We start from the raw sequence: 27,154 nt of genomic DNA, 5'->3' as shown, positions 1-27,154 counted from the left end.
CCACCCTCCTAGCCCTTAACCCCGGCCGCGCCCCCAACTGCGTCCAAGCCGCTCCTGGACGCACCCATGGACCGTTCTCCTGCTTCTCCTGCAAATTTAGCGGCACCGACAACATCTCCGCTACGACCACACCACAGATTCCCGTCCCCAACCACCTACAATGCATCCTTCTCAACACCCGCTCGGTCCACAGGCACGCCATTGACCTTTGGAACCTACTAGACACCATCTCTCCTGACGTCGCCTTCCTAACGGAAACATGGATGAACGCATCCTCCGCCCCTGACATCGCCATCGCTATCCCAGATGACTATAAGATCACACGCAAGGACCGCACCGACCACACAGGAGGAGGAATCGCTATCGTCCATAAGAAATCCATCCGCATCTCTACCAGCTCCGACGCCAACCTCGCTAACTCTGAACACCTTCACTTCCAGATCCACATCGACCCCAAGACCACACTCAGAGGCACCCTCCTCTACAGACCACCAGGACCCCGCGCAAAATTCAGTGAAGACATCACGGACTTCATCACCCCACACGCGCTCCCCTCCAAAGACTACATCCTTCTGGGAGACCTCAACTTCCACCTTGAAAAGATCAACGACCGCAACTCCGCCACCCTCTTAGACAACCTCGCCAACCTCGGACTTAAACAACTGGTCACTTCCCCCACCCACATCGCAGGTCACACACTCGACCCCATCTTCACCTTCAGCAACCATGTCTCCTTCAGCCACACTACGGATCTCCTCTGGACTGACCACAGCTGCGTTCACTTCACCTACAACAAGCCGAAACCCATCATCCACCTCCAACCAACTCTACAAAGAAACTGGAACAAAATCACCACGGATCAGATCTCCACATCGCTCCTTCGAACCTCCCCAGCCCTCTCTTCTAACGCCAACTAAGCTGCCTCCAACCTCACCCTTTGGTTATCCAACACCGCCGACACCTTAGCACCACTGAAAAAACGTCAACACAAACTTGGCAACAAGAAGGCCTCATGGTTCAACGATGATCTCAAGAAGTCCAAGAAACTGTGCCGCTCCCTTGAAAAGGCCTGGAAAAAAGACCCATCCACCAGCACCAAGGACGCCTTCAAAAGCGCCACCCGTACTCACCACCAACTGATCCGAAAAGCCAAGAAAACAGCATTCAAGGATCGACTTGACAACAACGCCCACAACAGCAAGGAACTTTTCAACATCGTCAAGGAATTTTCCAACCCCTCGGCCAACTCCAACGACATCACCCCCTCTCAAACCCTCTGCGACTCCCTAGCCTCTTTTTTCCACAACAAGATTGCTGACATCCACAACAGCTTTGACAACCAACCCGGAAGCCAACCCACCCTACCATCTGCTGACCATCTTCCCCCCGTAAACACCCTTAACGCCTGGAACCCAATCTCCACTGAGGACACCATCCGCCTGATGAATTCCATCCACTCCGGATCCCCCACAGACCCATGCCCTCACCACATCTTCAACAAAGCAGACTCCGTCATAGCACCGCACCTCCGAGACGTCATCAACTGCTCCTTCAACTCCGCTACCTTCCCAGAAGACTGGAAACACGCTGAACTCACCGCCCTTCTGAAAAAACCAACAGCAGACCCCACCGAACTCAAAAACTACCGCCCCATCTCGCTTCTTCCATTCCCGGCCAAAGTCATCGAGAAAGCCGTCAACAACCAGCTCGCCGCCTTCCTCGAAGCCAACAAATCACTCGACCCCTCACAATCTGGCTTCCGAGCCAAACACAGCACTGAGACCGCCCTCATCGCAGCAACAGACGACATTCGAACTCTACTGGACAATGGAGACACAGTCGCCCTCATCCTCCTCGACCTCTCCGCAGCCTTCGACACAGTCTGCCACAGCACCCTTTTACAACGCCTCAGAAACATCGGAATCCAAGGAAAAGCACTGGAATGGATCACCTCGTTCCTCACCGGAAGAACCCAGAGAGTCCTCCTCCCACCATTCAAGTCCGAGGCCTCTGAAATCATTTGCGGCGTACCTCAAGGATCCTCACTCAGTCCCACCCTATTCAACGTATACATGAGCCCCCTCGCGGCCATCGCCCGCCAACACAACCTCAACATCATCTCTTACGCGGACGACACTCAACTGATCCTCTCTCTCACCAAGGACCCCAGCACCGCCAAAACTAACCTACACGAAGGAATGAAAGAAGTCGCCGAATGGATGAAACAAAGCCGTCTGAAACAGAACTCAGACAAAACAGAAGTCCTCATCTTAGGTACATCCCCCTCTGCATGGGACGACTCCTGGTGGCCGGAAGCCCTCGGAAAAGCACCCATCCCGACAGACCACGCACGGAACCTTGGCGTCATCCTGGATTCTTCACTCTCAATGAACAGACAAGTCAACGCCGTATCATCTTCCTGCTTTAACATTCTTCGCATGCTCAGAAAAACATTTCGCTGGATCCCCTCCGAAACAAGGAAAACAGTCACCCACGCTCTAGTCACTAGCCGACTGGACTACGGAAACACCCTCTACGCAGGTACCACCGCTAAACTCCAGAAAAAACTACAACGAATCCAAAACGCCTCAGCCAGGCTCATATTAGACATCCCACGCAACGAACACATCTCTGGTCACCTTAAAGACCTCCACTGGCTACCCGTCAATAAGAGGATCACTTTCCGACTGCTAACCCACGCACACAAATCACTCTACAACATCGGACCAGATTGCCTCAACTCTCAACTGTCCTTCTACACCCCCTCCCGCCAACTTCGCTCTTCCAGCCAAGCCTTCGCCACTGTACCTCGCATCAACAAGACCACCATGGGAGGCAGATCCTTTTCATACCTGGCTGCCAAAACTTGGAACTCACTCCCCGCTTACCTTCGCCTCACCCAGAATCACCTAGCGTTCAGAAAGCAGCTTAAAACGTGGATATTTGACAAATAATCCTCCTCCCCTTCCTAAGCGCCTTGAAACCCTCTGGGTATGTAGTGCGCTATACAAATTTTATGACTTGACTTGACTTGACCCTTGGTCTCGTTCATTTCTTGTCCACCACGATCTCCTCATCAAGTTTGTGGCTTGCCTTTCTTTCTCATACGTTTGTATTCACTCTTCTTCTTGCCTCTTAGGTCCCTTTCCACATCTTTTGGCACACTACTCGTACATCTGTTCTATGCCCACATCTTTCTAAAATACTGTGCATTTGTGGGAGGTGAATCCCAATAATCTCCTGAACTCCAATATCGAATGAACCCCCAAATCTACTTTATGCTCTACAGCTCCACGAGCCTTCTCAAAGATCTAGTGGCAAGAGACAACTCTCCTCCCATTAATACATAAACTTAGCAGAGTAAATCATAATTAGTAACCATGACTAATCAAAAACTGAGTTCTAGATCAAAATTAAGTTTTGAAAGTTTTAAATCTGAATCATTAAAATAGGTGTTAGAAAGAAAATGGCATATTCTGACATAAAGGCTCAGATACAGAATATAGAATAACAAATCATAACGGAAACTAGATTCTATTTGTAAATGCTTTATTAGCATTTCGTTGTTGTGCAGAACATACATCGTATCTAATCCTTGGATATCCACAGTACATTTTTAGCATGTCATCCAGTATATGGTACGGAAACTCTAGTTACTCCTTTTAAATTCGAAGCATCAATAAACCAATAAAGAGTACAGCCCTCATCCTAAGTAAGGAAAAATCTTAAATTTATTGGACAAAGAATATGAAATGGTACCGTCCTCTTGTGTCCTCACTACCATCTAGTTCCACTTCATTCAGCATTCTCGTATCCTTTCCACTCCCTTACCCGTATCATTCCATGCACTGCTCATTAGCCTTGTCTTGTTACCCTCATCTTACTTGTGTTTTGTCTCCAGTGCCTTGTAGACTCCCTGTTATGCCTTCGATTGATTCCCACCCATCTGGGACCTCACCTACTCTCTCCATGTGCTTGTTCCTTCGCCATTGTCATTACCTATCTCATGGAAGATGACATATTATCCACCTCCACACCTTTCCATATGGTGTTCCCTACCATCACTCTGTCAATTTCACTGCTGGTTTAACTAGCCTAACCCTAACAAGCATAGTTCCGAAAATTGATTATTGGGAAGATGGTAAAGGGAGTGAGAGGGACAAGGAGTGTTTCATTGGGCTCCTCCTTTCATCCTCCCCTTCAGATCTAGACTGGGGTGGTGTGTAGCAGCGTATTATGGACTTTGAAGCAATCGCCCAAACCGCCATCAAGCATCTGATGCAGGAAGTAGGAGATGAGTAGGAGGGAATTGGAAACAATCCCATTCCCTTGTTTTCTGACCTCCAGTTTAATTTCTGGGCCAGAAGTACGAAGTGGTTGCTATTGCCACTACTTTGTGGTACCCAAGAAGAGCAAAGGAGGCCTACGCCCTATCTTGTACCGAAGGAGCGTCAACAGCTTCCTCCGGAAGGAGAAGTTCCAGATGCTGACTTTGGCTCAGGTCCTAGCTGCCCTGGACCCAAAAGACTGGATGGTGGCGTTGGACTTGCAGGACGCGTATTTCCACATCCTCGTCCTGCCGGCCCACCGGCGTTACCTGCGGTTCACGGTAGGCCACAAGCACTTTCAGTGTACCGTGCTCCCCTTGTGCCCTACCAGCGTCCCACAGGTGTTCAAAAAGTGATGGCGGTGGTCGCAGCTCATCTGCGCATATTAGGGGTTTCAGTCTTCCCCTATCCCAACGATTGGTTGTTGAAGGCGGGCTCGCCCAGACAGTCGTCTCCCACCTCCAGACTATGGCCGACCTCCTGCACTTGTTGGGGTTCTCCATCAACGTGCCGAAGTCACACCTGTGTCCTTCTCAGAAGCTCCTTTTCATCGGAGCGGTTTTTGACCCCCGAACAGCGGGTTCGGGATATTCGGTCTCTGATTCCGGTCTTTCAGCCTTTATCCAGAGTCTCGGTCAGGTTGACGCTGCGGCGGATGCGGGCTCTGCAGTGGGACCTGAAGTTTCAGTGGGCACAGCATCAGGGCAACCTGTCCGACCACATCTGGATCTCGGAGGGCACTGCAAGACAGTTGCAGTGGTGGCTTACGAACCGCGATTGGGTCAGCGGCAGATCTCTCTTCCTACCCCAATCGGAGCACGTAGTGGTGACTGATGCGTTGCTCATTGGATGGGGGGCCACATGGGAGAGAGGGATATCCGAGGCCTCTGGTCTCCGGCGGAGTCCCGGCTCCACATTAACCTTCTGGAGCTGGGGGCGATCCAGCTTGCACTGAAGGCATTCCTTCCCTCTGTCCGGGGAAGTGTGGTGCAGGTGTTCACGGGCAACACCACCGCCATGTGGTAGTGCAACAAACAGGGCAGGGTGGGGTCATGGACCCTTTGTCAGGAGGCTCTGCGCCTCTGGCAATGGCTGGAACACCAGGGCGTCACCCTGGTGGTTCAACCCCTGGCAGGTTCCCTGAACGCCAGGGCGGACGATCTCAGCCGCTGGTGCATGATGGATCACAAATGGCGTCTGAACTCGGACGTGGCACAAGTCCTCTTTCAGCAGTGCGGGGAGCCTTGTTTAGATCTATTCGCCACCAAAGAGAAAGTGCAATTTCATCAGTTCTGCGCATTGGAATTTCCAAGGCAGCACTCGCTCGGAGACTCTTTTCGTCGCGAGTGGAGCTGCGGTCTGTTGTACGCCTTTCCGTCTATACCACTTCTGCCCAGAGTGCTGAAGATCAGGCGCGACCGGGCCCAAGTCATCCTTGTGGCTCCGGACTGGGCACGAAGATACTGGTATCCCGAGCTACTCAGCATGTCAGTCGATCCCCCGATTCGTCTGCCTCTTCAGGAGGACCGTCTGTTGCAGCAGCAGGGGACGGTCCTCCACCCGAACCTGTCCAGCCTCCACCTCCGTGCGTGGAGATTGAGCGGCGGCAGTTGAGGCCATTTGAATTGCCTCTTGAAGTCTGTGATGTGTTTCTGGTAGCCAGGCGGCCCTCCACAAAATCGGTATAAGCCTGCAAGTGGAACAAACTTGTGCCATGGTGCACAGCAAAGGCTGTGGATCCTTTCTGAGGTTCTCCTCTTCCTCCTTTCTCTTTCCCAGCAGGGCTCTGCTCTGGGCACTCTTAAGGGCTACCTTTCTGCCATTTCAGCCTTCTTGAGGCTTCCTGATCAGCCTTCTCTTTTCAAGTCCCCTGTTGTGAATAGGTTCTTGAAAGGCATCACGCACATGTTTCCTCCTGTTCTTTTCGTGATTCCTCAGTGGGACTTGAACCTTGTTCTAACCCAGAGGTCTTCAAACTTTTGGATGCCGAGACCCCCCTGTCAACATTTTCAAGCTTAAGGACCCCCTCCTGACAAAAACGTATAAACCTCTAGGTTATGAGGAAGGTGAGGACCAAATTATGCGACAGGCTTGACTAGCGCTGACATTCTAGCGCTCAGATAGAAACCTTCACTCCTGAGGCACAGCCGGGAGCGTCCTTTGTAAACAATTGTATGAGATTTTTAAAAATTCATTTGTATTCACTTGCGAGTCACAATTTAGTTCTGTGTTGATTTTAAAACACTCACTTTGTTGTTTGACGGTCGTTGGCACACCGCGCTGTTGATTTTAACACAGCTGCGGCCCCTCGACAAACTCCCCTCAGCTGCCGCCATCACCGGCGTGCAACCGGTCACGCCCCCAGCGAGGCCACGCCCCCCGAACTATAAATAGCGCTGACATTCTAGCGCTCAGATAGAAACCTTCACTCCTGAGGCACAGCCGGGAGCGTCCTTTGTAAACAATTGTATGAGATTTAAGAAAATGTATTTGTATTCACTTGAGTCACAATTTAGTTCTGTGTTGATTTTAAAACACTCACTTTGTTGTTTGACGGTCGTTGGCACACCGCGCTGTTGATTTTAACACAGCTGCGGCCCCTCGACAAACTCCCCTCAGCTGCCGCCATCACCGGCGTGCAACCGGTCACGCCCCCAGCGAGGCCACAGCCCCCCTCTTGCCCTTTCCCGCCTATAAATTATGTGTATGTGGAGGGAGCGCAGCGGGCGCGACGATTGCGCGCCGAAGGCGCGCAATAGGCAAGCTTGTCTGCGCTCGTCCGCGCCGAGTCCGGGCCTAGGGCCACCCCTGACTACGAAACCCAGGCAGTATAGCTCCGAAAAACTCTTAGAGCTAAGACTCCTACAAAAGAACTGTAGCCAGCACCCTTACCCCGTTGAATGTCTCCCGTATACATGCAACCTCTGCAAATCCACCCTCAAGCCCATACCACCCTCGGACCAGTGCCACGAGTACCGCATGTTCTTGCTTAACTGTAGGTCTCTGCCCAAGCATAAGAACGAATTTGCACTCATGATGGAGGAGCACAAGCCCGACATTGTTTTCCTAACGGAAACCTGGCTCGCCTCAGACTCGGACCCAGCCTTGGTTACAGCCATTCCCCCTGGCTTTCAAATCTCCCGCCAAGACCGCCCAAAAGGCAGAGGAGGAGGTTTGGCAATTGTTCACAAAGAGCAGTTCCTCTGCCGAATCATTGCAGAAAGCATTCCAGACTGCGAAAGCCTAGCGTTTAGTCTGGAGCTTTCGCCGAACAACTGCTTCTCAGGCACCCTCATATACAGACCCCCCGGCCCCCCTAAACAATTCCACATACAACTAGCACGGATTGTGGCAGACCGTGTCAGCAGTACCGCCAATTTCACTTTGTTGGGTGACCTTAACTTTCACTTCGATTCCAAAGCAGACCATACGGCAGCTCTTCTTACTGACGACCTTGCCGCGTTACAATTACACCAACTGGTCAGCTCCCCTACCCACGATCAAGGGCACTTGCTTGACCCGGTTTTCGCTAATTGTACTAATTTGACAACTAGTCTACCTCTCCCCCTCGCCTGGACTGACCATCTACTGGTCCCTTTTTCATGGCACACCCCCAGACCCCCAGCCACCAAACCCATTATAAGAATAGCCAGACCGTGGTCCCGCCTCCCTACCGAGACATGGACCAAAAAACTGTCCAGCAATCTACCGCCGCTTAATGAGGACCCATGCATCGCAAACCTTTCTTATGAGGAATGGATTACCAAGTCACTCGATCTTTCTCTACCTAAACGGAAAACCACCACAAAACGCTGTCATAAATCAGCTCCGTGGTACTCTGAAACCCTCAGAACTACGAAACGTCAGTGTAGACAAGCGGAAAGGAAATGGCGCCTGGACTCTCTGCCAGAAAACAAAATCCAATACCAAAAACTACTCAAAATGTATAAAGAACAAATCAAGGCCAGCAAAACAGCCTATTTCGCCAACGAAATTATCCTAGCGAAATCTAAACCCAGGGAAATTTTCCGTATTGTGAAAAGCCTCACCAAATTACCACCCAGTCTAGATGAGACCAAGACCGCAGAACACTGCAATAACATGGCAGATTTTTTCCTGCAAAAAATCACTACCATTTATGAATCATTCCCTGCTCCACTCAGCACCCCCTCTACTCCGAGCAACTCTGACCTGAACTCCTCCCCCACTCTTGACCACTTTGCTCTTCTTAACCTCTCGACTCTCGAGCCCTTGGCAAAAAAAGTCAAATCCGGGTCTCCAGGGGACCCAGCCCCGCCAGACATCATTATGTCAGCCTCGGCTATCACCCTGCCCGTTATAATGGACCTCCTTAGCTCTTCCATTTCTACTGGCGTAGTCCCGCCACAATGGAAACAAGCCATGGTCCGAGCACTATTAAAGAAGCCCAATCTGGATCCCTCGAACCTCAGTAACTACCGGCCAATCTCTCTCCTTCCCTGGCTTAGTAAAATCCTAGAGAGACACATCAACAACCAGCTGATCAAATATCTCGAAAGCCACCAGCTTCTTGATCCTACCCAAACGGGCTTCAGACCAAGACATGGCACCGAAACCGCGCTCCTCATGGTCACCGAGGAATCCAGAAACATCCTGGACCAGGGAGGATCAGTGGCAGTGATCCTCCTTGACTTATGCGCGGCCTTCGACACGGTCAGCCATGACATACTGCTGGACCGCATGGCAAACATCGGCATAAAAGACAAAGCTTTGTCTTGGTTTGAATCCTTTTTACAGGACAGATCCTTTCGGGTATTTGACGGAACATCCTCCTCTACCAGCAGACCATCAAGATGTGGAGTCCCGCAGGGCTCTTCATTGAGCCCGGCGCTCTTCAACATATATATGAGGCCACTGGCTGAAGTTGTTCGTCAGTATGGAATTAAGATCATTTCATATGCTGACGACACTCAGCTAGTGGTCTCACTGGCACAGGAAGCTAACCAGACCTCGAAAGGAGGGCTCAAGAAATGCCTAGAGGAAGTCAAGGACTGGATGTCCTCCTCCTCATTAAAAATGAACGGGGACAAGACAGAGCTTATGCTCCTGGGCCCTGCCAACCCCAACTCCCTCAGCACTCTATGGCCACCCTGCCTGGGTTCCCCTCCGGCCCCAAAGGACAGTATCAAGAGCCTTGGGGTGTGGCTAGTCAGATCTATGTCCTTCGGCACCCAATCCACCAAACTGGCAGCTACCTGCTTCGGCCTTCTCAGAGTGTTAAGGAAGGTACTCCATCTTCTACCGATGGAGGCAAAACAAGTAGCCATCCAGGGCCTTATCCAGTCACGATTGGATTATAACAACGCCCTTTACCTCGCCGCCCCAGAGTACACGATACGGAGACTACAAACGGTGCAGAACTGCGCCGCGCGCACTTTGCTCCAGATCCCTCGACGTCAATCAGTCAAAAACGGACTATAAAAACTGCATTGGCTACCCATTCCCCAAAGAATACAATTCAAAGCCTTATGCATTGCGCACCAGGCGTTCTGGAAAACGGGCCCTCTCATCACCCGCAACCTAGTGTCACACTACCAACCCACTAGGAACCTGCGATCCAACCAGACCTTCACGGCCATAATTCCCAAAATAAAAAAATCCAGAACTGGCGGTAGGACTTTCACCTACAACGCTTCCAAGCTTTGGAACACCCAACCCCTCCACCTAAGGAAAAACCCCAATCTTACCTCATTCAGGAAACCGCTAAAAACATTCCTCTTCAATGCCGCCCAATAACGCCCTGGCTACCTCCTCTTGCTCTGTTGGTTTTTTAGCGCTTGGACGCCCCCGGGCAGCAATCGCGCTCTACAAATCGACATACAAATACAAATACAAATTGTGTGAGTAGAAAATGTAAATAATGTTCTGTGATGCTGCGTATTTTGGGGTAGCATTGCTTTATTATTTAGAATGTTTTTAAACACAGTAATACTGAGGAAAGATTTCACCCCATCAGTACCGGTTTATAACCAAAATACAGCAATTAACATCAGAAAGATGTCTAGTCAACCTCTGTGAAGGGCCTCCCAATCCGCAGGAATACACGCTGCCACATTAGAAGCTCATCTGGCCATGGCCGGGAGCAGCAAGGGTGCATTCAAACCGTGGCGGTCTTGTGCAGAGTTAAGCAGTTTACCCATGCCCCTTTCCTCTCATCCCCTTCCTTATCCCTCTCTTCTCTCCTCTCCCAACCCCGGATCCCTCTCTCACATTGCAGGCAGATGGTTATTAGCCCCAGGACTCCTTTTGGTAACAGTAGCTCACTACAGAAGTAAATAATAGGCAGAAGCAGGGGATCCACTAGACCCGAACTTCGGGGTGGGGGTGTTAACACTCCCAGCCAGGGCTTGTCCAAGCACTGGTTGCACAAGGTGCAACAGTCTTTCCACCTTCTCCATGGATTCCCTCACTACCACTCACCAACAATACACCTCATCTCTCTAGAGCATCTGTCTGACAGACATTTCATTTTTTTTATAGCGCTACTCACAGTTTACTCTCAGTTCTGTGATGTGCATGGTACATCTTCTTTTTACCAGGCACTTTAACCTCCTGCACTGTGTGGGTGACAAGACTGCCCATGTGACTGCACGGTGAGCAATGCAACAGTGTGAGAGTAGGGTAAAAGGAGTGACTGCAGGGTGAGTGAGGTGACCATATGAATTTGGGTTCGGCTGTAAGTGCAGAGTGGGACGAATTAGTGCATGGTTAGTGATGGCCTTGTTTGAGTGAGCTACAGATTGAGCAGTAAGGGGGGGGGACAGGTGAGTGAAGTGTCACATGAGTGCAGGGTGAGAAGTGTGCTCGTGTGACTGCAGGGTGAGGCTCAGAGTGAACAATGCAAGCGAATTTTTAGTGCAGAGTGATCACTGTGAGAGCAGGGTGAGCGGGTGAATGTTGTGAGTGCATGGTGATCACTGTGAGTACATTATGATCAGTGTGAGTGCATTGTGATCAGTGTGAGTGCATTGTGATCAGTGTGAGTGCATTGTGATCAGTATGAGTGCATCATGATCACTGTGAGTGCAGGGTGAGTGGGTGAATGGTGTGAGTGCATGGTGATCAGTGTGAGTGCATGGTGATCAGTGTGAGTGCATGGTGATCAGTGTGAGTGCATTGTGATCAGTGTGAGTGCATTGTGATCAGTGTGAGTGCATTGTGATCAGTGTGAGTGCATTGTGATCAGTGTGAGTGCATTGTGATCAGTGTGAGTGCATTGTGATCAGTGTGAGTGCATTGTGATCAGTGTGAGTGCATTGTGATCAGTGTGAGTGCATGGTGATCAGTGTGAGTGCAGGGTGAGCGGGTGAATGGTGTGAGTGCACGGTGATCAGTGTGAGTGCACAGTGATCACTGAGTGCAGGGTGAGCGGGTGAATGGTGTGAGTGCACGGTGATCAGTGTGAGTGCACAGTGATCACTGAGTGCAGGGTGAGCGGGTGAATGGTGTGAGTGCATGGTGATCAGTGTGAGTGCATTGTGATTGCTGTGAGTGCATTGTGATTGCTGTGAGTGCATTGTGATTGCTGTGAGTGCATTGGGATTGCTGTGAGTGCATTGTGATTGCTGTGAGTGCATGGTGATTGCTGTGAGTGCATGGTGATTGCTGTGAGTACATGGTGATTGCTGTGAGTGCATGGTGATTGCTGTGAGTGCATGGTGATTGCTGTGAGTGCATGGTGATTGCTGTGAGTGCAGATCGCTGGGAGTGCAGGGTGAACGTGAAAGTGAAGGCGAGAATGAGAAGTGAGTAGTCTGAAAGCAGGGTGCATTCCCAGAAACTTGAAGCGTAGGGTTTCAGATATAAGTTAAACTATTGCTATAATGGCATTAATCAGGTTTCGAGGGTGGAGGAAATAAATAATGTGCTGATCCTGCAACAAACGTCCAGACTAATGATTAGGGTTTCCAGCTCATTATTTTGATGGCCCAGAAATAAGCAGGCACCTACATCTGTATTTTTTGCACTTATCTGTGAATACTTAGAACTGCAAATATACATAGAAAGCACTTTTAATTGTGTTCTAAGGATGCCTCAATGATCCATGACTAATAATTAAAGAGAATAAAGACAGAAAAGTCACATAACTAATTAATACATACTTTTTTAATTCTAACTCAATTTAATGTCAGAAGAGGTCTTTATATAATGTAATGTAATGATGATACTTGTAAAGCGCACTGTTACCCCATCTCGGGGTGTCCTGGCGCTGAAGACCGCTGGGGAACCCGTCCTGGCTTTCCCTGTGAGATGGTCCCTTCTGGGTATCTCCAAGGTGAAACCAGGCATCCCTGGCGTCTGTGGGGGGCCGTTGTAGAGATGAGGCAAGCTTAATGCCCAGAGTTGCCGAGTGTGATCCCTGGTTAGAGTAGGCACCGAGGCGAGAATTATCAAGTCCGTTGACCCTGGTCCACGACCCTTTGCAGGCTCTTTATTCAACACACGGCAGGCATGTTTCTTTTGGCTACCCAACTTTATATTTCTTTTCATTAAATGCATTCTCACACTACAGCAGTAAGTGTAAAAATACAAATGTGAGGAATAGGCAGAGTGGGGGCCCAGGGGGTACTGGAACCATAAAAAACTAAGCTTTGGTAATCACTTAACAAAGGCATGTAAATATGCTAATGGTCTTTAAAGACCTGTGAAAAACTCTGGCCGGAGATAAGACTCCAGACACTGCCCAGCCGAGGCCCCAGGAGCGAGCTGCACTGCAGCAGCCAGGGCTGAGACACAGGATGGGGGAGGAGAGGGGCTGAAGCCCTGGAGGCCAGGGCAGAAGTGACACTGTGAAGGCGCGACCCCCTTTGCATCGCTCCACGGCCCCCCTGGGGGTCAGGCCCCACAGTTTGAAGACCCCTGTTCTAACCTATCTGATGTGTGCTCCTTTCGAGCCACTTCACAATTGCCCTCTTCGTCTTCTGACTCTTAAGACTGTATTCCTGGTTGCCATCACCTCTGCCACGAGAGTGAGTGAGCTCCAGGCTCTATCTTTTAAGCCTCCTTTCCTTTCTGTCCATTCGGACAAATTTGTTTTAAAAACTGTTCCTTCTTTCCTGCCCAAGGTGGTTACGGCCTTTCACATCGGGCAGTCCATCACCTTGCCCACCTTCTTTCCGCATCCTTCGAAGGAGGAAGAGAGGCTCCACCATATGGACCCAAAACGTGTGCTCTCCTTCTACCTTGATCGCACCTGCCAGTTCCGGGTGGACGACCAGCTCTTTGTTTGTTACGTGGGCGCGAAGAAGGGACCGGCGGTGCACAAACGAACCATCTCTCGGTGGGTTGTGTTGTGCAACAAGGTCTGTTACTCCTTAGCCAGAAAGGTACCCCCTGTTGGGCTGAGGGCCCATTCAACTCTGGCCACGGCGGCTACTTCTGCCCTGGGTCGGGGAGTCCCCTTGCAGGACATCTGTCAGGCAGCTACGTGGGCCTCGCTGCACACGTTCACTAGACACTACTGCCTGGACAGCCAAGTCCGGAGAGATGGCTTCTTCAGCTGTTCCGTTCTCCAGGACTTTCTGGTGTGATCTTGGTTCGCAGACCAACCACCGGGGTTTGTATTGCTGGGGTATCTATTCTAAGGTAAGGAATCTAACACTAACCTGTTTCTTTCAGATGCACAAGTTACGTACCTTTGGTAACTATATATCTGTAAGAAACAGTAGTTAGTGTTAGATTCCTTACCGCCCCACCCATCCTCCCTGTTCTGCGAACCGATATCTAGGGTTAAGGTATTTCCCTTTGCGGTCCCTAATTTTATGGCACCAGTGTCGGTCTCTGGCATGGCTCTGCGTTCCTGGCGCGAAAGCTATGTACAAGAACGGACGTCAGCGTGCGAGGGTGGCGTCCAAGTACTCTGCCGTCATCCCGGCGATCACGACGCCGACGACGGACGCGGAGCCGCAAACGACGCCTACCGACACGTAGGGGTACTGCTACGCAAAACTTTCCGGATCTGACGCCTGGGGATAGTCTAAGGTAAAGAATTAAACACTAACTACTGTTTCCTACAGATATATCGTTACCGAAGGTAGGTAACTTGTGCTTCTGGACACGTTTTGCGTATGCTCAAAAGCCTGTTCTCATTCCACTGTTCTCTTATGAGTTACAGGAACCTTATCTGTAGTAACACTTTGGCTTTTACTACTACCATTGGTGGCCTTCAAAAGATGTCATGAGAACTCGCTCAGTCGGGTCGTACCATTTGCAGAATTTATGCCTGCACCAACATTACATATTCTGTGTACAGACCCCTAGCAATACTAATGATCTTCCGTAGTACAAATTGAACAACAGAAAAACTAGGCCAGCAAAAAAGCAAGCCAGCTCTCGTGAGACATGTGTACCCAAGAGGAAATTTCAAATTACCATTGTCGGCTGTATTCGCACGTCCGGTGAGACTTGAATATTTCAGGACGATCCTGCAACCATTGTAGTCCTCACTAAAAACCAAGGAAACTTAAATGTTGAGGAGGTAGTGGGGGGGGGGGGCATTTTGGATGTACTAATATAAATGGCACACCGATACCGTCCATGCTGCTCTTCAACGCACCTCATCTGAGAGCCATTCCAGCTGCATAAGTTTCCAGCAATCAGTTAACTGATGAGTCTCAGTTGTGTTCCTCTATGTCTCCCAGGTTTCTGGATCTGTGGGGAAGAGTATATAATAAAGGGAGATGAGGAAAATCCGTCTAAAAGAACTCTATGCAAAGGCTAGAGCAGACTTTTAATGGTAAAGACTAAAGAACATTGCAAATTAGTACATTCTATCAAAGTCAGGATACAGATAATATTGTGTAATCGTTCTTTTAGCCGAAGTAAAGAACAACTCTTTAAGTCTACCACATGAGATGTAACATGCACTTTAATAACACAAAATGATGGTGCATCTGTGCTGAAATGTGCAAGAAACTGTAACCAGAACAAAGCTTGTCAATGATAAATCCAAACCATTTGAGAAAATGCTCTACCAGAGAATGGCAATAGATCAACTGTACTGGTACAATAATTGTTTCTAGGCTTGCAATTGATAAGGCAGGTAATCTTGGTTCACCTAGGAAAACATCCGGTGACGAAAGCATTTGGGAACACTTAATTATTTACCAAGTTAGTATTCATTGGCAGCGGGCCAGGCTTATGATGAGGTCCGTCCTGTTTGATTTGTCTCTACCCTCACCCAAGAGTATTTCAGTTGCACTTTATACTTACAATTACGAGGATTTTTCCTGGGGTCTATGGAACTGGGATTGGCAGCATCAGCTTGTCTTTGGTGGTGATGCGGAGAGACTGAACGCAGTGACTTGTGAATGTAGTATATTTTATACTATGAACAAGCGTGAAACCTGCTAGGGACAAGAAGCGTCCTGTTCAGGGCTACGGGGGCTGTAGGATGAAAAGGAGTTTGCAGGTGTGACAGAAGGCCTGCTGGAGGTGACCGGAAACCTACTGTATGTTTGTACATGCATACTGAAGGTGATAAACTTATAAGGGGCTTGAAGAAGTCTGAGGGGTGCTAGAAGTCTGTTGGTGTGGCAGCTAGGATAAACATGGATGAGTGTGGTATGTATTGGGTGGTACTGCCGTTCTAAATGTCTCTACAGTACATCTGTAACTTTACAGGATTCATGTTAATGGAAGAAACATTTTGACCTGCGACTGGTACCTTTGTGTCTAGTGTTAGGTCAAGATCAACCACGTGTACAGTGATCTACAGAATGGCCAATGCAATTTGTTTGATTAAACGGACTGGTCAGATGTAGGTTTTACTGACTGTTCAATCCCAAACCCTTGTCTGAAGTGGTTGAAAGTTTGAGGAATAAGTAGGGGTAGGAATTGCTTACAGAATTTCGCTGTGTATCCGTCCGGGCCTGGGGCTTTGTTGGCTTTGTTGTCTTTGAGGCTCCCTACTGCCTTTTCTATTTCGTCGCCTGTGATGTCTGATTCCAGTGTCGCCCTCTGTGTGTCTGAGTGTGGGCATTGTGATTCTGTCTAGGAGAGCCTTCCCTCCGTCTTTGTTTAGGGTTAGATCTTCCTTGTAGAGCAGCTCATAGAAGTCTTTGAATACTTTGAGGATTTCTTTGTTTGCGGTATGGTAATGGCATTATGAACCGGTTAGATAGTTATATCGCTACTTAAAGCATCAAGTTCGCATAGTCTTTGGTTCTTTGCGTCTCGGCTTCCCTCCCGTTCCCACCACTATGCTGGTTTGGTTGGGCTGTGTGTCAGTTCGTGTGGCCGATGGTTAATCTTGTGTTTGGCCCCTGAATGTCCTTCCCCCTCTCGCAGCAAGAAAGGAAAAAGAGAAGGTGGGAGGTAGAGAAAGGGTATAGTATGGTTGTGGTGTTGGGTGGAGCACAGTGCATGTCCTGGTTGGGATCTTGACTCCCTCGGGAGGTTTAGATAGGTCCGAGCAGCTACGGTGGCTTATGTGAGGACAGGTAGTTGTCCAGGGAGTTCCACATTTCGCACTTTGTGTGGGTTTTGGGTGTGTAGTTTGCGGTTATGGTGTCTGCACCCCGTAGGAAGATGACCCAGTTGACCATCCTTGCTTTGCCTTTGATCTTGCATAAATCTAGTATACACCCTGCAAGGGTGAGTGTAAATCTTATTACTTGCACTGGTTTGTTTGGGTTTTAATTTATAGTCTTTCTCCCAGCTGCGTTAAAAAAAAAATTACAAGCTTTTCATTTGAGTTCATCAAGGTTAACACGCTCTTCAAGAAATGTTATTGTTTTTTTGTGGCGTTCTAGTTTTCATTGGTGTTCTTGTAAGCTGGTTGTTGATTTTTAAGTCTTGGTTATGACACTCTTATTTATTTGCTTACTCAGTGACTTGCCTTCCTCTACTCGTTTGTCCCTCCTCTGGAGCATAGCTTCTTTACCATCGTTATGATTGGCTGACCTGTATCCTTCCCCTGCTCACTTTTTTCAAACTGCTTTTACTTTCTTTCAGCACTCCATGAAAGTGAATGTGTTTTCTAGCTTTCTTCAGTCGGCATTTGTAGAATGTAGCTTATCATTCTTGAGGGTATCCAGGCACTGGGTTGCTGGGCTTAGTTAGAGCTAAGTCTTTAGTTTCTTCTTGAAGTCCGCCAGCGATATTCTACTTCTCCTCTCCAAATAGAGGCACTCCCCCCTCCAATTCACTGCTGCTCCCCCACTTGTTCTTTCGTTGCTCTCTCCACCAAAAGTGGGCCTTTATTTATTTTTTTGTTAATATTTTTTCTAATGCCCAGCAGCTCCCATTTGCTGGTGAGCCACTCTGCTTTAAGAAATGCGCCATTGCGCTAGTGATTTTTTTTTCTATTTACTACTCTTTAAGTCTATTCCAGCATCTTGAATCAGTAAATGAAAAAAATAGTAACTTAATCATTCAGTAGGCATGTACATTCTTCATCTTGCATGCAAGCATCCTCTGAACGACGCAGTTGCCTGGCTTTATGATCCATACTAGTTCATCCGTGTGGCACATCATTGAAAATTTCTAAAGTTCATTTTTATTTTTTATTTTTGATGAATCTGCACCGCATTGGCGAAGCCAGTTGGTCATAAAGACAATAACAATTTGCTTTGCAAATCTTTGTGCCCCTAGGCACCTATTGGATTTGATACAGCATTCTAACAAGCCTCACCACAACTTTCAATTCTCCCTTACTTTTTTGTAACTCATGATTTCATTCAGCAATAGATAAATATTTAGGCTTGCTATTGTAGTATAGTTCCTATAGGACCCTTGCAGGACCTGCACTTTAGGATAACATACACTGTGGACCTGGTGGCAGACTGATTCTGAGCACCCCCACTGCGTATGTTAGCCTGTTTTGCATTAGCTAGCTGACAGTGCAACTAGAATCTCCTTTTTATCAGAGAGATTAGTTTTTGGCAAACTCCGAACACAACAACCTTGATTCCTCAAACTCGTGGAAACAATCTACTACTTTTCACTCAGTCATTCTTGCTTCCTCATTTGGTCTCGGATGGTTACACAGAAGAAACAGTTGAGCGTGTTGACAATAAGAATTTATTGTACAGTTGTTCTAGTGTACAATATATGTTCTGCACCAACTGTTACACAGTAGCAGAGATATATGATCAGCAGTATAGTGGATAAAAAGGAATAGTACAATTTTACCATTTTGCAATAGTCATGAACATATACATGAATATAAAATGCATTTATAAAATAAAGCGCATACTCTTACGATGCCTGTCTAGAAGTACCTAAGTGTACCTAGCATGTGAGTAGGTGCGAAAGAAGTCAAGAATCCCACTAGGAGTTAGCCGAACCCCATTACCTTAGTAAAGAGAGAGAGTGGGACCTCGTCCTGGTCTCGAGTTGGACACCCCGCGAGGGATGGTTAGACCACTGTCAGCTGGAGGGACTGCATGCAGGAGCCTCAGCGTCTTTGGTCAATGTGTCAGCCTGGAAGTCTCGGTTCCCTCTAACTACTGATAGCAAGAGGTGCTGTATTTGTACAGAAAAGTATAGAGTCCCTTGTGTCTTGTGTTAGCCCTTGTTGGGTATGAAGATCACGTATGGGGTGAACCGTTTATGTAGATGTTTATGCAGGTGGATTCTAGCCCCTGCCTGGGTTCCTAGAACTCTTATGAATATTTAGTCATATTGAATGGCCACATCAAAGATGGTGTAGGAGGCCATTGTTCAGGAAAAACACTCCTTCTGTACCCAAACCACAGTCTACTAAGGTTCAGCGCTCGTTATTGTGGAGAATAGGGATCTAATGTAGGTGAAAGATTATGCCTATATTAGGGCTTCTCAAACCATGCAAAATTAGGGCATCTATATGAAACATAACCCCACAGAGAAGATGGAAAGTCATTACTATTTTTAAAGAACTACTGGAGAACTAAGTTGTAGTAAAGTAAGCTGCATGAGTTTGCCATTTATAATACTCGATCCACTTATACTAAACCCATATTTCGACTTTTTAACATTTTGCTTTTTTCTATGGCTTTGAAAAAAAAACTAACGTTTTCAGAAGCATTTCTACATAACAATCATTTTGAGAAGAGTGTATTTGTTGGTCTGAAAGAGAGTTTGCCATAAAGACCGTTGCTAAGTATTGACTTAGATAAATCATGTTGAATTATCAGTCTCTACCACTGAGATGGCTTTAGTCTCAACTCTTTTTAATAATTGTCCCTTTCATTGATTTTATGAAAGGTAAAGGAAAACGTAATACAAGAAGCATAGGGAATTCCAATAAGTCTGGCTTTTATATGGTAATGTAAAGCAATACAAGTAAATAGCATGGGAATTAATATTTCTTTGCATGGAATCAAAGAACTGTAATGTAATATTGGTGCAGGTTAAAAGGTCAGGTGACATTTGCACTGTCAAGCGAAACCTAAATATTCATGTAGGTTAATGACGGCCCATCTCACATCTGGGTTGCTGCCAGAGAAAACTACATATTATTTAGTTATCTAAGAGACTTTAATAGTATTACAATGTCTTGTGTGCCTCAAAGTTCAAGCTAAATCACCTGGATAAATAAAATGATCACAGCTGTGTGGAGGTGAAAAGCTTTTTTGGAGGAAGCACACAACTTCTGCCCAACCCAAACCTGTCCTCCTGGCTCCCAGCTTGTGGCTGCAGCCAAAGCCCTACTCTAGTAGTGCTTCATTTTCCAGCAACCGCTGCGCAGTCAAGCCAGACCTTAAAAAAGGAAAGAACAGTCCCCTTGAATGTAACTCACAAAATTTGCCCTCACCCTCCACCCTCAAACACTACACTTAGCGAACATGTCTTCTTACTATCGGATGGTGAGACAAGGACCCTGTCAAAGACCTATATATACTTTTGGATATATTCTCAATTTTAGACTTTGATCTCTCCACCTTTTACTATTTCATGTGAAAATTGCAAACTGTTCTGCAGGGTAACCTTGGTCCAGTAGTTACACATCAAAGTTAACTTGTGAGTACATTTACTTTTGTTGGTGAATGCTATAATAGATTTGACCAAATAGTACCATTTACTAATTGTTCATGTTAAGAAAGAAGTGTTAAAACTTCTGCACTGCTTTTACATGTTAGGTTAGCATCTGTATTGAATAACAGAAGTGGTAATGCTCACTATTCGTTTTCCTTTTCACCATTGCAGACTGACATCTATGCTAGAAGAGTGCTCTGTAACCTTAGCCTGGGCTCTAGAATAGCCAATTACAAAGTATAATTAATCAGTAATGGAGGGGAGGGGCTAACTTGTTCCCTTTTTTCTAGGGATGCAGCAGGTTTGCCTGTCTCCAAGAGCTGGACACCCCTCCTGGGGAATGACTGCAGTGATGAAGAGATAAATTGGAATCGTGGGGATTCACAGTAAGTAATTTGACATTTCCTATTCAAATATATACATAGCTCTCAGCCAGAAACAGCCTTTGCTGCCTCGCCAGCCTCCGGTTTCTCACAAAAATCATAATCAAAATACATAACCACAAGCCTCGCCAGCCATTTGTCGGCTCAGTGTCATTTGCATTAACATTTTGCTTCAAATAGTCACAGCATACACCCTGAGGCAAAGATCCAGCTTACTTCATCCTATTGCTGCCTTGCACTGGGAGTGATGGCATTTAGTTCATATGCACAGGTGACTGAAAAAGGAGTGTGCAACAGTGCCTGGGCCACTGTGCCTCAGCTGCGAAGCGCCTCCTTTGCGTTTATATTTTTTATACGTTTCGCAGTATTTTTTACATACTACATATGATCGCAAAAAATGTTTTAAAAACTGCATGCTTGCCAACGTATTTGCTTTGCCAATGTTCGCCCTATTGGCTTCGCCAATGTTAGCCCTATTGGCTTCACAAGTGCTTGTTCTATGGCGTCTGTGCTTTTGCAATGGATGCTTGCCCCTCAAGATCCTCGTTTTAGGAATATTTACAAGTGCAAACCTAGGTCCACAAAACTCGAAATAAGCCAATGTGGGTGCCAGGTTTGTTGCACGGTCTGCGAGCCGCGGAGCTACTTACAAATTTACCTCAAATTAATGCCAGTCTACAAGTTTGACAGTTTTCTTTCTTTCTTTCTTTTTTTTTTAAGACAGCAAAGCAATTCAATGATTTAGAAACATTTGAAGCAAACTTAACCACTGGCAATTATTTGTTGGAATATTGCTTTCTATCGTTTTGAATTTGTCTGTACTGTAATAAACTGGTATTAACTATAAGCAAATCAATATTCGCCCCATTTCAAAAGGAAGGTGCCCTCTCAAAATGCTCAGGCAGGTTGCCTCTAGATGGCAACACAAGCCTTCCTTTTAGGGGCGGCAAAGACTGATTTCCATAGGTTTGTCCCCTGTTTCTAATAGTTGAGACATTGAGTAAAGCAGAATAGTGCTTTTCCACAGTCAAAGAAGAAATATTTAGAAGTGCATGATTAGTCTTAGAGTCAAGTAAAGCTTTGTACGGAAATGTGTTGCTCACCTCAGTTGAACCTGGTGGCATACGTGTAGTCATTTTTCAAAACGCGTTAGCCACAATAGAAACTTGGTGGCATACATGTAGTCCTTTTTCAAAACGTTGTAGCTCCAATAGAAAATAGAAAAGGCCTTGTTTTTGATCAAGATGAGGTTGAGAAAGAGATTCTCTGGAGTGAAGTTTGACGTTCTAGATTCCCACACGATGTGTCCGGTAGGAGACGTCTACTCAAGGACAGATGTTGCACAACCATACAGGCTGTGCCCCTGAAGGCAAATTCATCTGCATGGAGACAATTTTGCTAGGCATCTGCTCTCTTGTCAAACACAAATAGGAGGTCCGCTTGCAGCTGTCCGATCATACTCTTGATTGTACCTAGTTCACAGAGACTAGGCTCTCTGAAGTCTCTAAACCTGATATTGCTATTGCTGTTCCCAATCATTATTCAATGCTCCTCCGTAACTTAAATTCTAGGAAGGGTGGAGGTATTGCTTTTGTATTTAAATTCTATCTAAAGGACAGCTTGTTCGATATTGGTGACCTGACTGTAGACAAAGTTCTAGTTGCTTGTCTCTCTCTCTCTCTCTCTCTCTGTCTGTCCTGTCTGTCCTGTCTGTCCTGTCTGTCCTGTCTGTCCTGTCTGTCCTGTCTGTCCTGTCTGTCCTGTCTCTCTCTCTGTCTCTCTGTCTCTCTGTCTCTCTCTCTCTCTCTCTGTCTCTCTCTGTCTGTCTCTGTCTGTCTCTGTCTGTCTGTGAAGGCACTTGTCTGACCAGTGAAGGTGCGAGTTTCCACTTCCTGGTGTTTGGAGGCGGAGCGATAGTGCGAGGGCGTGCAGGCGAGCGGAGCACAGGAGCACAGGAGTGCAGAGTGTGGAGTGCGGAGCCCGGAGCCCGGAGCCCGGAGTCCGGAGTTTGCGTGGAACCACTGCGGAGGAGCACGGAGCTCGAGCCCGCTATACTGGCCACCGCAGCTTCACACCCGAAAGGGAACGAGGATCTGAAGGGGTGGTGCGGTGTGAGCAGGCGAGTGAGCGGAGCCGGGAGGCGCCGCCTGCATACATCCCCCGTGACCAGCGCGTGTGTTTGCCAGCCCCCTCCCCGGCCCCCGCTCACACTGTGTGTCCCCGGCCCTGTGTGTGCTCCAGACCCTGTTTCTGGAGCCTGCCACTTTCAGTGGGGCAGAAGGGACAGAAGGGGAAGCTGCCGATGCAGCGTGCCTGTGGTTTTAAAGGAGCACCGGCACTGAAGCACGGAAGGACTGAAGCGAAAGTGACACCGCGGAGTGAGAGTGCGCTGTCAAGGCTCAGGAGGCAGGAGTCAGGAGCGGGGAGCTGCTTAATCCTGAGGCCCACGGTGGTGCAGGGGGCCCCCTGACCAAAGCGGCTGACAGACGGGCCGGGCACGAGGCGCGCAAAGCAAGTCAGACACGCAGAGGTAAGTGAGGGAAGAGGAGAGGAGGAGCATGAAGCCCCAGTAGTCAAGTGGAACTGCGGGTGCTTTTTGCTTGAGCAGTCGGGTGACCCTGTGCGTGGGGGTTTTAAAACAACAATTTGGCAACAACTTGGAGGTTGAACTGGCACCCCACTGAGGCCTGTCTCGGTGTATACGAAGACACTACTAAAAATATTTCCTCTCCTATCCTACACAAAGACAAAGAGAAAGAGTCACTAGCCCCAAGAGGAACATTAGCACCAGGGGAAATCGCCAAGATGGGAGCAAAAAAAGGTAAAAAAGTGGCGGAACAAAACTCAAAGACAAAAATGAAGGTGGCAAACGCAGTAAGCCCGGGCTCCCTGGAAGAGAACAGTGGGAGTATAAACCTGTCCCCTGTTAAAGGGAAAAGAAAGGGGCTAAAGAAGACCAAAGCTGTGGTTCACCCTCCAGTCAGAGCCACAGCAAGGAAGGATTTTGTGGGGAGACATTTTAAAAAAGTGGTCACATCGGCACAAGTACATGACCAAAACCTAACCCTCGGAAAATCTATAAGTAAATTAGCTTCCATAAATGGGAACTCCGATATGGGCGAGAAAGGAAGTACCTCCCTACCTGTGGAGGTGTATAGTACTGACCCACATAACCTGATCAATCACTCCCTACAGCTACTACTGGATCAGGGAGGCCTACCATCGCCACAGTTGTCATCATCACCACAGCTACTCTTCTCATACGACTTGGAGAGAGACCCTCTAGATAGCCTGATCCAACAGGGTAGCCCAATTCCATCGGAAGGGAAGGAGAGAGTGTCAGAAATTCACCTGAGCAGCAGCAGGACAAGCCAGAAAAGAAAGGACTTTAAAAGTCTGCTGGGAACCCTAGACAACAGCTTGAAGCAAGCTGATGAACTAAATATAACCCCAGAGCTAAATCCAGATTTAAATCGGGACTTATCATCAATGTCTACGGTCTCTATGCTGGATCTAATGCTGATTCTCCAAAAGACCCTACAAGGTCTACTAGAAGTGACCCTGTCTAATAATACGGTGTTAAAAAATCAAACGGTTTATTTAGGCAAAATAGAGGGGGAGTTGCAGGGGATAAGGGCTCTCATGCCAGCAATGGTAAGACAAATCCCCGATCATGAGTCATCAAAACAGATACAGGAGGAAAGCAATCAACCGCCCTTAGGGAAAGAGCTCTTTCCAAAGATTGTAGATAAAACGCTAATGCCAGAAAGAGATCTGAAGGGGAAAACTCAGTTACAAACCGATAACCTCCCCAAGGAGAACCATCAAGTATATATATCAAAATGGCCTATGAGGGTAATAAGGAGAGCAGAGCATAATAGATGTGGGCATAGAAGTAGTGTAACCAAAAGTGCAAGGGGTGTAGGTAAAAAAATCGTTAGTAAAAGGAAACAAACAATGGTTAAGGAAACGGGGTCGGTAAAAGTAGGAGGTACACAGGGAAAAGTCACAAACCGATCTGCACACTATAGTAGTACACAAAAAAAAGAAACTGCAAAAGGGCAGCTAAATGCGACGCCCCGTCTCAAGAGTTCGAACACACAAAAGAACCTAGATAGAAATAACCCCCTAGCTGTTTCCAAAGTGACCGCAAGGCCTTTGGGAGGAAATTTGCAGACCTGGGTCACAAGGGAGATTAGACCTGGTAGTTCGTATGAAAAAGTAGTAAAAGCTAATATGAAAGTAATCTCCCCTCTACCTAGGGCAAGAAAAGAGAATAACGGGAGCATGGAGTTATATTTTGAACACATCCCAACAAGAAAAGGGGGGAAGAATCTTGGAAAGAGGCCGCCCCTAAATAGGTCACAACTGCTACAAGGTTTTGCAAAATGTCAGAACCTTAAAGCAATTGGAACAAACGACCTAAGGGGAGTTGGGTTCAGTCAGGTCAGAGAAGGGAAAGAGATTACAAAAGTTACACTGTACTCCAACCTGGTAATAGAGACGATCAAGAAAGCAGCAACTGAGTTACAGAAGGAGGGAATAAGACTGCTAGAGGAGAACGAAGTATTGGTAGACATAGGCGAGAAGAAAGGGCAGGGTCAACACTTCCTTAAATGCCACGCAGGTCTAGGAAAGAGACAGGTCAGGTTATATGAGTACGAGGTTGAGGATGGCGAGATGCCAGGAAACATAAAAATAACAGCAAATAACTCAAATATTGACCAGTGGTGGGGGAACTGGAGCAAGGAGTTAGGGCAGGCAGGCCCATCACAGAAATTCGAGGAAGAACAGGGGGAGGAAGGTTGGTTAGAGGACATTGAATAGGAAAATGATATGCCACATAGCATAAGACTGGCCTCCTGGAACATAAATGGGTTAGGAGCTGATGAAAAACATAAAAATGTAAATGAACTTGGAGAAAACGTAGAAATTATGTGTATCCAGGAGACTTGGTTATGTGGCAAGACACTAATTTTCGATGGTTTCTACCAGTTAATTCGACCTGCAAAGAAGAATAGATTTGGGCGCCCCGCAGGTGGATTAATGACCCTAGTGTCCACAAGAATTATGAAAAAAGTAGTGGAAATAACTGTAAGATGCAAATGGCTGCTGGTTTGTAGAATAATGTTATCAGAAAGTATAAATCTTGATACAATACTGATTATAAATGTGTACATCCAATGGGCCTCTATAGAGCAATATGTGGAGGAAATGGCTATTTTTAAAGAGGAATTGGGTTCTCTATGTGAAAAGTACTGTAAGGACATTATTTTGCTTCTTGGAGATTTTAACCACAAATTACATACAAAGAATGTAGATTGCTGTTTCCGAGAAATACTAGAGGCATATGACATACCGCAGGCAATATTCCCCGATTGTTTACTAGGAGCAAAGGACACACAGTTGGCTAACTTCCTAGGAGCTAAAAATCTCTTCTGCCTAAATGGAAGGGGCCCCCAAGACTGTCCTGCCAAGAGAACTTTTAAATTGGGTACACAGAGTTGCCCTATTGACTATGTTTTTCTGGCACCCTGGAATTTCCACTTAGTCTTGGGGTTTAGCATCACAAATAGAGAAGGGAGTGACCATAACGTACTTTCCCTAGAGTTTCCAGTAGTAAAGGTAGAAACCCGCCCTCAAGTGTTAGAGCAACAGATGGATTACCCTAGACGCCGTACAACTAAACTAACGGATGAATACATCTCAAAACTAATAAGGTTGCAACAAAATCTCGATCTACAGATAGTAAGTGGACAAACCCTTGACTGGTATGTAAGAAAAATCGAGGATGTTGTCCAAATACTCTGCAAAGGATTAAGAGGTGGTAATGGGGGAAATAACAAAACCAAAGTCAGCGATAGAAAAATAGGTAAACTAACAGGTTGGTTTACAAAGGAATGTCTGGAAAAGAAAAGAGAAGTTAGGAGAATGGCCCGCCGGTTTGCCCGAAATGGGAATCAGGCCAGTGGAAAGGACTTAGTCGCCCTAAAAAGAGATTATAATATGCTAACAAGGAGGGTAAAAAGAGAATTCAAAGAAGGATGTTGGGCAAAACTTCTAGAGACGATTGAAACAAGGAACTTACGCCAGTTCTGGCAATTAGTGAATTCAGCAGCAGAAGGCCACAAAGGGGCAATGAACTGCATTGTTGAGGAGGCGGCCTGGGAGGAATATTTACAGGACCTGTAAAGCGCAAAAACAGATCAGGAAGAGAACCTGTACACAGATTGGAGCGGTCTGGTAGTAGGTATGAAACCTGAGTTTTCTGTCGATGAGGTTAGGAAAACGATAAAGAGTTTAAACCTTACGAGAGCAGCAGGCCCTGATAACCTCCCGGCAGTGATAATCAAAACACAACCAGACTGGTGGGCAAAATTTTTTGCGGACATGTTTCAAATAATCCTAGAAACCGGGAGACTCCCCGATACCTGGAAAGGGGCCATA

General features: G+C 47.2%; 1 protein-coding gene across 2 annotated transcripts in view; it reads left to right on the top strand.

Moving 5' to 3' along the window:
- The window catches only part of CREBL2 (cAMP responsive element binding protein like 2), a 347,657-nt gene that overhangs the window by 239,937 nt on the left and 80,566 nt on the right, over nt 1–27,154 (top strand). Inside the window, exon 4 of one of the 2 annotated variants that reach the window (XM_086952921.1) lies at nt 20,615–20,710. The exons of the other annotated variant lie outside the window; for it this stretch is intronic. Within the exon in view, the coding sequence (XP_086809047.1) occupies nt 20,615–20,688 (74 nt within the window). The 3' untranslated portion in view covers nt 20,689–20,710. The remainder of the gene's footprint in view (nt 1–20,614; nt 20,711–27,154) is intronic. 2 annotated transcript variants of the gene reach the window in all.

This window comes from Lissotriton vulgaris, chromosome 1_2, assembly GCF_964263255.1.
Source record: "Lissotriton vulgaris chromosome 1_2, aLisVul1.2, whole genome shotgun sequence".
Classification (NCBI taxonomy): Eukaryota; Metazoa; Chordata; class Amphibia; order Caudata; family Salamandridae; genus Lissotriton; species Lissotriton vulgaris.
The sequence above is the reverse complement of the archived record's forward strand: the minus strand, read 5'-3'. Positions and strand labels throughout refer to the sequence as shown.